Raw genomic sequence first — 16425 nt, forward strand, 5'->3', positions numbered from 1 at the left:
TCTCCTCTCTCCTCCTCCCATCCCCCTGTTGCTAACCCTCCATGTGATCTCCATTTCTGTGGTTATGTTCCTGTTCTAGTTGATTGCTTACTTTGTTTTTGTTTTTGTTTTAGGTGTGGTTGTTAATAATTGTGAGTTTGCTGTCATTTTACTATACATGCTTTTTATCTTCTTTTTCTTAGATAAGTCCCTTTAATATTTCATAAAATAAGGGCTTGTTGATGATGAACTCCTTTAATTTGACCTTATCTGAGAAGCACTTTATCTGCCCTTCCATTCTAAATGAAAGCTTTGCTGGATAGAACAATCTGGGATGTAGGTCCTTGTCTTTCATGATTTGGAATACTTCTTTTCAGCCCCTTCTTGCCTGTAAGGTCTCTTTTGAGAAATCAGCTGAGAGTCTGATGGAAACTCCTTTGTAGGTTACTGTCCCCTTATTGATGCACAACCTTTTTTATTTTGATAGATTCTGGTTTAAATATTTTTTCTTTTTTTTCTCTGGTGTCAAATCTAAGAATTGATTTCCAAGGATGAATTTGTGAAGATTTTCCCATTTTCTTCAAAGAGTTTTATAGGTTTTGTTCTCATATTTAATTTTTTAATTTATTTTGAGTTCTATTTTTCATTTGGAGTGAAGCAGAGATCTAACTTCATCCATTTTCATGTGGTTATCCACTTCTTCTAGCACAATTTGTTGAAGAGCATCTTCTTATGAACTAAATAGCCTTGGTACCCTGTTGAAAATAAATAGGCTAACAGTCTGTTGGTTTATATAAAGATTTTAATTGTATTCCATCAGTCTTGTTTTCTGATTTTTTTTTTGCCAGAAATGTATTGCTTTGATTATGGTAGCTTTGCAGTAATTTTCAAATTGGGAAGTTGTGACCTCCTCTGCAGTTCCATGTGAATTAGGAGGATAGGCTTTTCCATTACTACAAAAACACATTTGGTATTTTGATGGGTTTCATTGTACCTTTATATTGCTTCAGGGACTATTACCATTTTATCAATGTTGAATCTTCTAATATTTATATGTGGGCTGGTTTTTCATTTATTTATTTATTTTGATTAACAATGACTTTAGTTTTCAGTGTACAGGCCTTTCACCTCTTTACCTATTTCTACCAATTAAGATTGTGTTTGTCTACAAATAAAAGAAAACATTTTAACCATGGCTTTACCAAATAGAGGGTTCATTCACCTCCCATAAAAGGAGTCTTGTGATGTGTCAGTGGAGGGATGTACAGAAACCCCAAAACTTCAGAGTCAAATAGTTTGCATTTCTCTTCTCCCACACTTAGTCGATAGGCCACACTTAATGATTGGATCTTCTCACCCCAGGATGCTATTTACCATTTCCTTCACACCTTTGTTATGAGGAGAAAGGAGGAGGTAGAAGAAATGACATCAATAGGCTTCTGCTTATATCTCAGTGGTTAAAACTATGTGGCATGACTAATTCCACCTGCAAATGAGGCAATGTATGGGATGACATTCAGGCAAGTGAGGGATAAGGCAGTAGAAAATGATGTTTGCATCAAATAATTTATAGTCTCTTGGCAAACCCTGTAGAAGTCTTTTTTCTAAAATTACACCTTGCAGTTAATATGTTGCCTTCACTTTATATCAATGTGAGTTGTTTTGGATTAACTGTAACTCTGACAAGTGAATTAGTGCAATAATTTAATCACATTGTTCCTAGGAAAAGCACAACCCACAGTCGGTGTTTACTTTGGAAAACTTGGCAGTCACTGTATCTGATTTTTTTGGAGCTGGAACAGAGACAACAAGTACTACCATTAGATACTGTCTGCTACTCCTGCTGAAGCACCCAGAAGTCTTAGGTATGCTGGACTTGGCAGGAGGAGTGAATTTCAGAATGGGAGGAGGGGTGGCGCTAGTGCATTGTATCTTGCTTGTCTTAGAGAAGAGTCATCACTAAAATTTCTGTTTGCCCTGATTAATTTAAAGGTTTAAAGAAGAGATAATAATGGGACATCTTTCTATAATACAGGCAGATGACTGAGAGGAGTGAAGACATGGTGGGCAGTAGCAGAAGCAGTAAAGCAGAGTCTGGCTTTCACAGGAGGTTATTTGTGGCAGGTACAGCCAGCATGTATTGACCTGACACTGCATACTAGTTTTATTATAAATAGGTGGGTCACTTTGAACAGCAGGTGTATCATTGCAGAAATCTCTCCTCTTTCTGAAAATGTAGGGTTCTAATGGGAAATCTTACTGAAGCATAAGTTAAAAATCTTAGAGATTTAATGAGGCTGCCTGAGGCAATTTACACAGTATAGAAAGTGTTCTAAAAATTCAGTTTCACAGGAAATGTGTTACTATTCCAGCTTAAGATGTTTTATGAAGGAATTTTGTTATTTTAGAAGTCTGTTTCCAGAAAGGTAGTGATGCAAATTAAAACCACAAAGAGATCCCACTTCATACTGGTGAGAATGGCCATCATAAACAAAACAACAAACAACAAGTGTTGGCGAGATTGTGAAGAAAAAGGGACCCTCAGGCACTGTTGGTGGGATTGCAGACTGGTGCAACCACTATGGAAAATAGTATGGCATTTTCTCAGAAAATGAAAAATAGATCTGATTTTTGACCCAGCAATTCCACTGCTAGGACAATGTCCTAAGAACCCTGAAACACCAATCTGAAATAACCTACGCACCCCAATGTTCATAGCAGCACAATTTACAATAGTCAAGTGTTGGAAGCAACCTAGATACCCATCAGTAAATAAATGGATCAAAAAACTATGGTACATTTACACAATGCAATTCTATGCAGCAGAAAGAAAGAAGGAGCTCCTACCCTTTGCAACAGCATGGATGAAACTGGAAAGCATTATGCTAAGCGAAATGAACCAGGCAGTGGAAGACAAATACCATATGATCTCACCTTTAACAGGAACCTAAACAACAAAACAAAGAAGCAAGCAAAATATAACCAAAGACACTGAAATAGAGGACAGGCTGACAGTGACCAGAGGGGAGAGGAGAGGGAATTTCAGGGGAAAGGGGGAAGGGTTTACAAGAACATGTATAAAGGACAAATGGACAAAAACTAGGGGGAGGGTAGAAATGGAGGAGGAGGTGAGGAGGACTGGGGAGGTGGGCTGGGATGGGAGTAAAAGACAGAAAACTGTGCTTGAACAACAATTTAAATAAAAAAAGAAGAATGATTCAAAATAAATAAATGAATGAAAACAAAGGAACAAACAAAAAAAGAATTTTGGAAGAAGTGTCAATAATTCGATCTTTTACAAAGCAGTGTATGTCAGAAATTTACCTTTAGGTCTGTCTGAACTGGGACCCTACAAGCTGCACGTGTCCCAGGATTGCTGTGAATGCAGCCTAACACAAAGTCATAAATTTACTTAAAACCCTTCTTTTTGCTCATCAGTTTTCATTGGTGTTTGTGTATTTAATGTGTGGTCCAAGACAACTCTTCTTCTTCTAGTGTGGCCCAGAGACACCAAAAGTTTGGATACCCTTGCAAAAGTTATGGTTGTGCGTAGTGTTTTAGAAACATAATTATTTTGTACTGTGTCAAATTCCCACTAAGATGATTGTAATCAATTACAAATGAGAATTAGTCTTTTAAATCTGGATAAGAGGCAGTCAGGAAATAGCCAACAAATCCCAACAAATTTCTGAAACACAGACAGCATACTGAGAGGAGATCATGAACTCGATAGAGAGGATAAAATTATAACCTCAGTGTCAGAAGAAGTTACATGATGAGGAAAAGATATTTGTGTATCCCTACATCCCTGTACATTTTGGTGTTTAGAAGTACCAAGTGTCAAAGAAGGTAGAGGTATAAACCAGCTGAAAAAGATAGTTCTCCTTGCCCTGGGCCCCTTGGATGGCTTTTTAAAAATGGTTTTACTCTGATATAATTGACAATCAATGTATTACATGTATTTAAAGTGTATAGTTAGATGGATTTTGACATTAATCAAGCTTACCAATCAGCCACAAAAGTGTCCACTCACCCTTGGAAGTCCTTCCTCCTACCGCTCTCCTTCCCCTGACAACCCCATGGGTTTTTTTTTTTCTATTACTATAGATTGGTTTGGATTTTTTGAAGTTTTTTGTTTTTAATTTTAATTGTTGTTCAGGTACAGTTTTCTGCCTTTTACCACCATCCCAGCCCACCCCACCCCACAGGCCTCCCCACCTCCCTCCAGTTCCCCCCCTCTCTGTTATTGTCCAGGTGTCCTTCATACTTGTTCCTGCAAACCCTTTCCCTTTCCCCCTGAATTCCTTCCCCTCTCCATAAAACTGGAAAGCATTATGCTAAGCAAAATAAGCCAGGTGGTGAAAGACAAATACCATATAATCTCACCTTTAACAGGAATTTAATAAACAAAACAAAACAAACAAGTAAAATATAACAAAAGACACTGAAATTGACAGCTTTTTTTAATGAAATAACTGCTTTAGCCCAACAGATTGAGGGAAGTTTACTCTATGGAGAAATGGAACCTGAGAGGCCCTCCACTCAGGGACATTGGACAAGGACAGGGAAAGAGTGAGGTGTAGGGCTGAAAAGAAAGGTTAGATAACAATCTTTTTCTTGAGTTAAGAGACTCTTAACTTCTTTCTCCATCCTGTTTCCTGAAATTCAGCAGCCAGTTTAAAAAACAAACAAACAAAAACCTCCAGAAAATGAACAGCTCTGGAGGAAAGACTTCTGTAGTTTGTTATGTGGATAGAAAGTTCTCTTGAAACATGGATCAGCATGAGTGAAAAAAAAAAAAACTATCTAATACAAGAAACATGATCATTGAATTTCAGAACACCAGGATTAAGAAGAAAATCGCAAAAGCTTCCAGAGAGCTGCATCATGTCATATGTAAGGATAAACATTCACAATGCCATCAGTATTCTAAAGAGCAGCTGTCAAATTATGTATTAAAGGGTATATTCTCAGACCTGTACATTTGACAGAAACTTTGCTCACTCTTTTCCCTTTTTTGTCCAAATGTCTTATATCATGTTAGAAGCCATGGGCTCAGGAATCAGGAAGACTCAAAGGGGAAGGAAGTCAATTGGGGGATTGTTAGACACCAGGCCTGGAAAATATCCACTTCAAAATGATTAGGGGAATGACACAAGTGTGAGAAGGGATACCAAGAAGAATAAAAGCGATTGATTACCAGTGATTTCTTTTTCTGCATTTTATTTATTTATTTCAGAAATTATTGTGTTCAATTACAGTTGATTGCATTTTCTCCCCACCACTTCTCCCAGCCCAGCTAAACCCACCTCCCTTCCTTGCTTCCACCTTCAGCCTTGGTTTTGCCCATGTGTCCTTTATAGTAGTTCCTGAAAACCCTTCTCCCCACTGCCCCTTCCCCTCTCCCCTCTGGCTATTGTTAGATTGTTCTTCATTTCAATGTCTCTGGTTATATTTTGCTTGCTTTTTTCTTTTCTTGATTATGTTGCAGTTAAAGGTGAGGTCATATGGTATTTGTCCCTCACTGCCTGGCTGATTTCACTTAGCACAATGCTCTCCAGTGCCATCCATGCTGTTGCAAAGGGGAGGAGCTCCTTCTTTCTCTCTGCTGCATAGAATTCCATTGTGTGAAGGTACCATAGTTTTTGATCCATTCATTTGCTGATGGGCACTTAGGTCGCTTCCAGCACCTGGCTATGATCTCCAAAATATATAAAGAACTCACAGGACTCCACTCCAGGAAGATAAAAAACCCAATTAAAAAATGGGAGCCCTGACTGGCGTAGCTCAGTGGATTGAGTGCGGGCTGCGAACCAAAGTGTTGCAGGTTCGATTCCCAGTCAGGGTACATGCCTGGGTTGCAGGCCATGACCCCCAGCAACCGCACATTGATGTTTCTCTCTCTCCATCTGCCTCCCTTCCCTCTCTAAAAATAAATAAATAAAAATTTTAGAAAATGGGCAAAAGACTTGAACAGACACTTCTTCAAGGGGGCCATACAGAGGGCCCAGAGACATATGGAAAGATGCTCAGCATCACTAGCCATCAGAGAGATGCAAACTAAAACCACAATGAGACCACTTCACACCAGTGAGAATGGCCATCATAAATAAAACAACAAACAAATGTTGGAGAAGATGTGGAGAAAAGGGAACCCTAGTGTACTGTTGGTGGGAATGCAGACTGGTGTAGGTACTGTGGAAAACAGTATGGAATTTCCTCAGAAAAATAAAAATGGGACTGCCTTTTGACCCAGCAATTCCACTGCTGGGATTACACCCTAAGAGCCCTGAAACACCAATCCAAAACAACCTAAGCACCCCAATGTTCGGAGATTTCTTTTTCTTTTTCTTTTTTTTTTAAGAGAGGGAGAGAGACATCAGTGTGTGGTTGCCTCTTGCTTGTCCCCCTACTGGGGAACTAGCCCACAACCCAGGCATGTGCCCTAACTGAGAATTGAACTGGCCACTCTTCTGTTCACAGGCCTGCGCTCAATCCACTGAGCTGCATCAGCCAGGGCCAGAGATTTCTTAATACTGTAATTATTATTAGGAGTTAGAAACACTGACCTCAGTAGTTAGAAATAATTAAAATTGAGATACAGGAAATTATGAATTGAATAAAAGAATCTTGGTTAAGTCCAAGAAAGTACCAAAAGTGAAACAAAATTATAGATTGTTTATGTAGACAGAATGTTGTTAAAATGTAACCTAACTGGTTGGGGGGAGTGTAGTAAGGAAAATTGCATGCATGTCTGTATTTTGCATGAGGTGGGGTTGGAGGTAAATTCTCACCTTCCATACCAGGAAATCAGATATAGCCTAAAAATAGGTGAGTAAGAAATAGAAAGAGTGAATCATTGTTCTGAAATTGAGAATGCATTTCAGGAGAAATAGGTAGAGTGTTCAATTGGTCACACTGTCAAGTTGGAGGATGAAGAGAGTACCATTACAAATTGTATAAACAACACAAAACACACATGCACACAAAACATACATTATAATTTAATTATTCAACCCACACATTATTTTATAGAAAATTCATATTTGAATTCCTATTTTTTTTTCTGCAAGGATGTGATTTGTCCTATTTTAATGGATGGAACTGGAGAGCACTATGCTAAGTGAAATAAGCCAGACAATGAAAGACAAATACCATATGATCTCACTTTTAAGTGGAACCTAATCTACAAAACAAACAAGCAAGCAAAATATAACCAGAAACATTGACATTAAGAATAAATGAACAGTAACAAGAGGGGAAATGGGAAGGGATAATGGGGGGAAAAGAATGAAGCGTTTTCAGCAACAACTATAAAGAACACGTGGACAAAACCAAGGGGGGAGTGGAATCAGGGGAGGGAGGTGGGGATAACTGGTGGCGGGGAGTGATGGGGGGAAAAGGCAGACAACTGTACTTGAACAACAATAAAATAAAATAAAAGAATTCAAAAAATTATTTTGTTGTTCAAATACAGTTGTCTCCAATTGTATTTCTGTTTTAAAAGATTTTACTGATTTGTTTTTAGAGAGAGGGGAAAGAAGGAGATAAGCAAGGGGGAGAAACATGGATTTGTGAGAGAAATATCAGTCAGCTGCCTCTTGCCTGCTCCCCAACCAGGGACCTGGACCACAACCCAAACATATGCCCTGTCCAGGAATCAAACTTGCAACCTTTCATTTTGCAGGATGATGCTCAACCAACTGAGCCATGACATTCTGGGCAAGAACTGTGTTTTCTTGACTTATGTTCTGTGTATATTTTGTAACATTTCATCATTTCTGTTTATATTATCACGTATGCTGATATATAGGTATGGGTGATGTATCTTAAGCCTAGCTTGTAGGAGAGTCACATGCATCTACTCCAGCAATTATTTCTCTTTGTCTAGGTGTATTTTGGGGCATATGACTGGTGTTTGTAATAATGTCTAGACACGTTGGTAGTGCTTCATGTTCCTTGGATCATCATGTAATTCTGGTATGCATTTTTCTCTTTTTGCATCAGTTTTGCTTGTGTCTTACAGCTAAGGTCCGAGAAGAGATTGACCGTGTGGTTGGCAGAGACCGGAGCCCCTGCATGCAGGACAGGAGTCACATGCCCTACTTGGATGCTGTGGTGCATGAAACCCAGAGATACATTGACCTCATCCCCAGTGTGCCCCATGCGGTGACTTGTGACATTAAATTCAGAAACTACCTCATCCCCAAGGTAAGATTTGTTTCTCTTATACTGACTTCAGTGGTCTTGAAGTTCCCATTTTCACAGTATGGGTTTTGTCCTCCACCAACAAAGGTGAGAGAAGTGCAAAAATCAGACATGTAGCTGCTTGATGGACGCTGTGGTTTCCAGTTTAAATTATACACATTTATAACAGGTTTGGACATCTGGCACTGTAGGTCTTCCAAATTTGTTCTGCTTCTTTTTAAAAATCTATTCATCTTTAGAGAGGCAGGAAGGGAGGGAGAAAGAGAAGGAGAGAAACATGGATGTGAGTGAGGAATATGGGTTGATTGGCTCTCTTACATGCCCTCACCGAGGGACCAAATCTGCAACCCAGGCATGTGCCCTGACCAAGAATCGAACCAGGGAACATTTTTTGGTGGAACTATGCTCAACCCAATGAGGCACACCAGTCAGGGCTGTTCCACTTCTTTCACATTGTTTGGCTAATCTTAGATATTTACATTTCCTAACCAATATTAGCATCTATTTGTCAATTTACCAAAACAATCTGCTGTGATGTTAGATTAGTTTGGCAAGTCTTAACATCATGGCACATTGACTCTTTCAATTAGTAGACATGCTATATGCTCATGGTATAATCCTCAACAAAACATTAGCAAACCAGATTTGACAATACATCAAAAAATCATACACCCTGATCAAATAGGTTTTATACAGGGATGCAAGGATGGTACAATGCGTGCAAACCAAAGAATGTGATACATAACATAAACAAAATGAAGGTCAGAAAGGCATGATTACATCAATAAATGTGGAAAAACATTTGATAAAATTCAGCACATAGTTATGATATAAACCCTCAGCAAAGTGGATAGAGACGAAGGATACCTCAACATAATAAAGGCCGTATATGAAAAACCTACTGTCAACATAATACTCTATGGGCAAAAGCTAAAAGCATTTCCCTTAAGATCAGGAACAATACAGGGGTGTCTGCAATCACTGTTCTTATATCATTAATAAATCAACAAACAAGTGCTGGTGAGGATGTAGAGAAAAGGGGAAACTTTCAAACAGTAGGTGTGCTGTAGGGGCCAGTGGCACAGCCTCTCTTATCACCCAAGCTGAGTAACTGAGGTGTGCTCTTTGTGCAAGCTGAGTGCACCCTCCTCCATATCAATTTTTTACATCCATTGGAATAGTTGGATATTGGCCTCACTTTCCCCACTCAATGTACATATTCTAAGTATACATACTCAACTGTATTTGATTTGATACTTTTTTTCAGGACTTCTGTATTTATATTGATAAGACATTTTTGATCTATAGATTTTCCTCTTCAAAATGTTCTTGTAATATTTTTGATATAAGGTAATGTTGGCCTCATAAAAGTGGTGAGAAATGTGCTATAATGTGGGTTTATTTTGATTGTCTTCTTGTCTTCTTCTTGTGGCCACCTAGCCATGTCCTTGAAATGCATGGCTTACTATTTGTCAATGTCTAAGACTATCAGCAGAACACTCTGTAATGATATGAGATTGATTTGTGCTTTTTTTGTTCTATCTGAAGAATATTTTGGAGAAAGGGTCTTAAGTATTTACCATTATCTATTTCTACAACTTTATAGTAGTAGTACTTACATTTTGATTATTTGATACATTAAGGTAAAATTGTACTTATGTTGTGTAGCGCTTGTCATGCTTTCTTTATCTCTTTATGAATATCCAATTATTTGAGCAACACTTGATCAAAACATACTGACTTTTGTAATTTTTTATCTTATTTTTTATTTTTAAGTATGTTTTATTCATTACACTATTACAGTTTTCCCATTTCCCCCTGTTTACCCCTCCTCCACCCTGTACCCCCCAACCCTCCAGCATTCCACTACCTTAGTTCATGTCCATGGGTTGTACATATAAGTTCTTTGAATTCTCTGTTTCCTATACCATTCTTAACCTCTCCTCATCTATTTTATGCCTACGCAATTACGATTCTTACTCCCTGTACAGTTCCCACCATATTCTTTTTTTCCCCTTCTCTACTGAAAACCCTCCATGTGATGTTCATTTCTCTAATTCTGTTCCTGTTCTAGTTGTTTTCTCAGTTTTTGTTTGGTTGTTCTTCTCTTTTTTAGGTTCAGTTGTTGATAGTTGTGAGTTTGTTGTCATTTGACTGTTCATGGTTTTTGATCTTCTTCAATTTCTTCGATAAGTCCCTTTAACACATCATGTAATAAGGGCTGGTGATGATGACCTCCTTTAACTTTACCTTTTCTATGAACATATCATCTGTGCATCCATTGTAAATGATAGCTTTGCTGAATAGAGTAATCTTGGATGTAGGTCCTTGCCTTTCATGACTTCAAATGCTTCTTTCCAGCCCCTTCTTGCCTGTAAGGTTTCTTTTGAGAAATGAGCTGAAAGTCTTATGGGAACTCCTTTGTAGGGAACTGTCTCCTTTTCTCTTGCTGTTTTTAAGATTCTCTTTTATCTTTAATTTCGGGTAATTTAATGATGTTGTGTCTTGGTGTGTGCTTCCTTGGGTCCAATTTCTTTGGGACTCCCTGGGCTTCCAGGACTTTCTGGAAATCTATTTCCTTTGTGAGATTGGGGAAATTTCCCTTAATTATTTGTTCAAATAAGTGTTCAACTTCTTGCTCTTGTTCATTTCCTTCTGGCACCCCTGTGATTCACATATTGGAACATTTAAAGTTGTCCCAGATGTTCCTAAGCCTCTCCTCATCTTTTCAAATTGTTTCTTCATTCTGTTCTGATTGAATGTTTCTTTCTTCCTTTTGTTCCAGATCATTGACTTGAGTCCCAGTTTCTTTCACATCACTGTTGATTCCCTGATATTTTCCTTTATTTCACTTTGGGTAGCTTTCATTTGTTCCTTCATTTTGGGACTGAGGTCAATCAATTCTCTGAGCATCTTGATTAACAGTGTTTTGAATTCTGCATCAGAGAGGTTGGCTATCTCCTTATTGCTCTGCTGTTTTTCTGGAGTTTTGAACTGTTCTTTCATTTGAGCCACATTTCTTTGTCTCAGCACACCTGATATGTTATGAGAGGGTGGGGCCTTAGATATTCTCCAGGGCAGGGCAACCCTCTTTGCATTGTTGTGCTGTCTTGTCTGTAGGGGAGGGGTTAGAAGGAAAAATGTGGCTCTCTTGCTCGGCTCTACCCCCACTTCCCAATGAACTCTCATGTGAGACTGGGAGTTTTTCCCAGTGTGGCAACCCCCACTGGAGTTTACAGCTACCTTTGAGTCTTAATTTACCATTCAGCAAGTCCTGCCTAACTCACACAGTCTGCTGCCTTGCTTCAGGACCTTTCAGCCAGCCTTGCCTGCGCAGTCCATAGCCTTGGCGTGGGTATTCTCTACCTGCCCAGCTGCCTGTCTCCCTCCTACTGGTCTGGTTGAATGTTTCTTTAATTCCTTCATTGTTGGAGTTCTATGCAATTTGATTTTATAGCACTTCTGGTTGTTTATTGTTTTTAGATTGGTTGTTATCCTCCTTTTGGTTGTGCAAGGAAGTGAAGAGTTTCTACCTATGCCTCCATCTTGGCTGGAACTCTGTGTTTTTTGTATCTTAAAGAAATATTTCAAGCCTTGGCCAGTGTAGCTCAGTGGATTGAGCATGGGCTGCGAACCAAAGTGTCGCAGGTTCAATTCCCAGTCAGGGTACATGCCTGGGTTGCAGACCACAGCCCCCAGCAACCTCACACTGATGTTTCTCTCTCTCTCTTTCTCCCTCCCTTTCCTCTCTAAAAATAAATAAATAAAATCTTAAAAAAAGAAATATTTCATTTATTATTTCTTGAAAAATATGCAGGGCAGCCCTGGCTGGGTGGCTCAGTTGGTTGAAGCATTGTCCTGTACACCATGAGGTTGTGGGTTCAGTTCTTAGTCAAGGCATATCCTTGGGTTGCAGATTCATCCCCATTCAGGGCATATATGGGAACAGCCAATCAATGTTTCTCCCTTACATCAATATCTCTGTCTCCCTCTCTCTCTCTCTCTCTCTCTTTATCTCTCACCTCCCCTTCCTCTTTCTCTAAAAATAATGTAAAAATTTCCTGATGTGAGGATTGAAAATACACACACACACACACACACACACACACACACACACGTATACACAGAAGGTAGTAATTTTCAAACTAGAGTTATAGAACTATTACATGATAAATGTAGAAGATGAAATTTTCCCCCAACTTTGAATAAATTTTTTTAAATGTAACAACCTACATGTATAGGGATTTCTGGTCAAGATGGTGGCATAGATAGACATAGCTCACCTCTTAGCACAACCACATCAAAATTACAACTAAAATATAGAACAACCATTACTCAGAACCATCTTAAATCAAGTTGAATGGAGTCTGACAACTACAGAATTAAATAAACTGCATTCACTAAGACTGCTAAGAGGGGAAAAGACACAGAATGGGCTGGTCTCTTACCCACAAGTGGTGGATATAAATTTGAGAGGGGCATCTCAGGAGTGAGCCAACCCAGCCCCACACCAGGCCTCCAACCTAGGGCTACACTGTCAGGAATATAAGTCCCCACACTTCTGGCTGCAAAAATAAGGGAGGGATAGAGGCAGTGGAAAAAGTTTCTGGAGCTCCAAGAAGTTCCTCTTAAAAAACCCCACATACGAACTTGCGTACTCATTCTCATTCCTCTGAGTTTCAGCACTAGGGTGGCAGCTTGAAGGGCACTAGGGGCATACTGGGAGAGTGTGAAGTGTCTGGCATCAATGTGAGGAAACACCATGGTTCCTTTTCTGAGCCCTCTTGCCACAGTGCCATGCAGCTGGCAGGATGCTGCCATATCTGAGACTCCATCATTCTGGGTAACACTGTTTGACCTGCCTTGGAGATCCCCAGAGACTCCTCCCTACACAATTTGCAAGCCCACCCAAGCTGCTTTTCCATGTGACTGGCTGGTCTTGGCTCATACTGCACACTTCCTAAATGCTATCATATAAGGAATAGCTGGCTTCACAGAGCTCCAGGGTAGGCATTAGCAGCAGCCAGTCTAGATTCACAGCTTGGCTTTACCTGGGAATCTCCATGTCCAACACAGGTAGCAGACATCTCAGATGCTTTATAGCTCAGGAAGGGCAGCCCTGAACAAGACACAGGTAGGGGATGACTTTAGCCTCTACCGCCTGGGAAACCACATGGCCAGCTCACCCAATGGACATCAACAGACCACAAAGGAGCACCGTCACCATTCCCCTGCACAGCTGACCCTCAACAGAGGAAAAGAGTTCAGTGGAAAGTGGTCACAGCCAATCCCTACAGCTGAATGGCCTGAGTAAGTCTCCCTCATTGATCTTCCAACAGCAACCAAGGCTCAAATACAAGAGAGGATTACTCAGCCTACCTGAAAGGAACCCCTCAAATACCCAGCTTGGGTGATAGGGGAAGTTGTGCCACTGGACCTTACAGGACACCTACTACATTACATATATTACCAAGATATGAGTCAAAGCACCTCTGCCTAATACATAGAAACAAACAGAGGGAGACTGACAAAATGAGGAGACAAAGAAACATGGCACAGGAGAAAGAACAGATTAAAACTACAGAAAAAGAGATAAACAAAATGGAGATAAGCAATCTATCAGATGCAGAATTCAAAACACTGGTTATAAGGATGATCAAGGAACTTAGTGAGGACCCCGAAAACATAATAAAGATCCAGTGATAAATGAAGAATACACCAACTGAAATGATGAACACTTTACAGGGAAACAACAGTAAAGTATATGAAGTCAAGAATCAAATCAAGGATATGGAACATAAGGAAGCAATAAACAACCAGTCAGAACAAAAAGAAGAAAAAAGAATCATCCCCAAAAGAGGACAGTATAAGAAACCTCAAGATGTCCAACATCATATCATATGGGTGGCCAGAGGAGAAGAGCAAGAGTGAGAAATTGGAAGTCATTTGAAACAATAATGAAAGAAAACTTTCCTAATTTGGTGAAGGAAACAGACAGACAAGTCCAGGAAGTCCCAAACAACTTGTACCCAAAGGCCCACTCTAAGACTCATCATAATTAAAATGCCAAGGATTAAAGACAAAGAGAGACTCTTAAGAGCAGCAAGAGTAAAGCAGAGAGTTACCAACAAAGGAGATTCCATGAGACTGTCTGATGATTTCTCTATGCAGGCAAGAAGGGGCTGGCAAGAGGTATTCAAAGTGATAAAAAAGCAAAGACCTACAACCAAGATCACTCTATCCAGCAAAGATATCATTTAGCATCAAAGGGCAGGTAAAGTGCTTCCCAGACAAGATAAGGCCAAAGGAATTCACCTGCAACATTATTACATCAAATGTTAAAGGGACTTATTTAAGAAAAGGAAGATCAAATCTATGAACATTAAAATGACAACAAACTCACAACTATCAACAACTGAATGTAAAAAGTAAAAACTAAAACCATGTAAACAATCACCCAGAACAGATTTATAATCATAGCTATGGGGATAATTTGGAGGGCTGTCAGATGGGACAGGGAAGGGGAAGAAAGGAAAAAATGGTGCAGCAATCAAGAAACATAATTAGTAGAAAGAAAATAGACAAGGATGTTAAGAATGTATGGGAAAGAAAGAAGCCAAAGAACTTACATGCACAACCCATGAACATGAGCTAATGGGGTGGGAGGTATCAATGGAGAGAAGGAGGGTACTGAGTGGAGGGGAGCAAAGAGTAAGAATTGGGATAACTCTCACAGCATTATCAGTACAATATACTTAGGATGATGCTGGCTCCATAAATAGAGTTTGAGAGCCTTTCTTCTGCTTGGAATTTTTTCAAATAGTCTGTGAAGAAAGGGGTTAGCTCTTCCTTAAATGTTTTGTAAAGTTCTCCTGTGAAACCGTCCAGTCCAGGGCTTTTGTGTGCTGTGAGTTTTTTTATTACTGTTTGACTTCACCAGCTGTTATCAGTATGTTCAGGCTTTTTTCTCTTCTTCATTCAGTATTGGAATATTGTACTTTTTTCAGAAATTTGTCCATTTCACCCAGGTTTTCAAGTCTTTTGGCATATAGTTGTTCACAGTAATTTCTTTACAATCTTTTGTATTTCTGTGGTATCAGTTGTAATCTCTCCTCTTTCATTTATGATTTTATTTATTTGTGTCCTTTCTCTTTTTCTTGATGAGTCTGCTTAAAGGCTTGTTGATTTTGTTGATCTTTTCAAAGAATCAGCTCCTGGGTTTATTGATCCTTAAAATTGTTCTTTTAGACTCTATGTCATTTAATTCTGCTCTGATCTTGCTTATTTCCTTGCTTCTACTTGCTCTGGGCTTTGTTTGTTCTTGTTTTTCCAGATCTTGTAGATGTAGGGTTAGGTTGTTTATTTCAAATGTTTCAATCCCACAGCAAGGGACATAAAAGAAAGAATAAAAATGGGACTTCATCAAAGGAAAAATCTTCTGCATGGCTAAAGAAAACATCAGCAAAACGAAAAGGGAACCAACTATATGGGAAAATATATTCAGAAATGATACTTCAGACAAGGGTTTGATCCCCAAAATATGTATAGAACCCATATGACTCCACTCTAGAAAACAATGAAATTAAAAAATGGGGCCCTGGCTGGCATGGCTCAGTGGATTGAGTGCTGGCTGCAAACCAAAGTGTTGCAGGTTCGATTCCCAGTCAGGGCACATGCCTGGGTTGCAGGCCACGTCCCCCAGCAACCATACATTGATGTTTTTCTCTCTCTCTTTCTCCCTCCCTTCCCTCTCTAAAAAATAAATAAATAAAATCTTTAAAAAAATAGGCAGAGGAACTGAACAGACACTTCTCCAAGGAGGACATACAGAGGGCCCAGAGACATCACAGAGATGTAAATTAAAACCACAAGGAGATACCACTTCACACCAGTCAGAATGGCCATTATAACCAAATCAACAAACAAGTGTTGGAGAGGATGTGAAGAAAAGGAAATCCTAGCACACTGTTGCTGGTAATGGAGACTAGTGCAGCTACTGTGGAAAACCATATGGAATTTCCTCAGAAAAGTGAAAATGGAACTGCCTTTTGACCTGGCAATTCCACTGCTGAGATTATATCCTAGGAACCCTGAAACACCCCTTCAAAAGAACCTTTACACTCCAATGTTCATAGCAGCACGACTTATATTAGCCAAGTGTTGGAAGCACCTAAGTGCACATCAGTAAATGAATGGATCAAAAACCTGTGGTACACTTACATGATGGCATACTATACA

At 39.4% G+C, this 16425-nt stretch overlaps 2 protein-coding genes across 2 annotated transcripts in view; one reads left to right on the plus strand and one right to left on the minus strand.

Annotated features, from left to right (window-relative positions):
* The window catches only part of LOC123829142 (cytochrome P450 2C19-like), a 68126-nt gene that overhangs the window by 49482 nt on the left and 2219 nt on the right, over positions 1-16425 (plus strand). Inside the window, exons 6-7 of the mRNA XM_045854698.1 lie at positions 1703-1844; positions 8006-8190. Coding sequence (XP_045710654.1) covers positions 1703-1844; positions 8006-8190 — 327 coding nt within the window. The remainder of the gene's footprint in view (positions 1-1702; positions 1845-8005; positions 8191-16425) is intronic.
* LOC123829141 (cytochrome P450 2C21-like) overlaps positions 8398-16425 on the minus strand; it is a 45774-nt gene continuing 37746 nt past the window's right edge. The window contains exon 9 of the mRNA XM_045854697.1: positions 8398-8420. Coding sequence (XP_045710653.1) covers positions 8413-8420 — 8 coding nt within the window. The 3' untranslated portion in view covers positions 8398-8412. The remainder of the gene's footprint in view (positions 8421-16425) is intronic.

This window comes from Phyllostomus hastatus, unplaced genomic scaffold, assembly GCF_019186645.2.
Source record: "Phyllostomus hastatus isolate PE091 unplaced genomic scaffold, TTU_PhHast_1.1 phas_scaffold_1066, whole genome shotgun sequence".
NCBI lineage: Eukaryota > Metazoa > Chordata > Mammalia > Chiroptera > Phyllostomidae > Phyllostomus > Phyllostomus hastatus.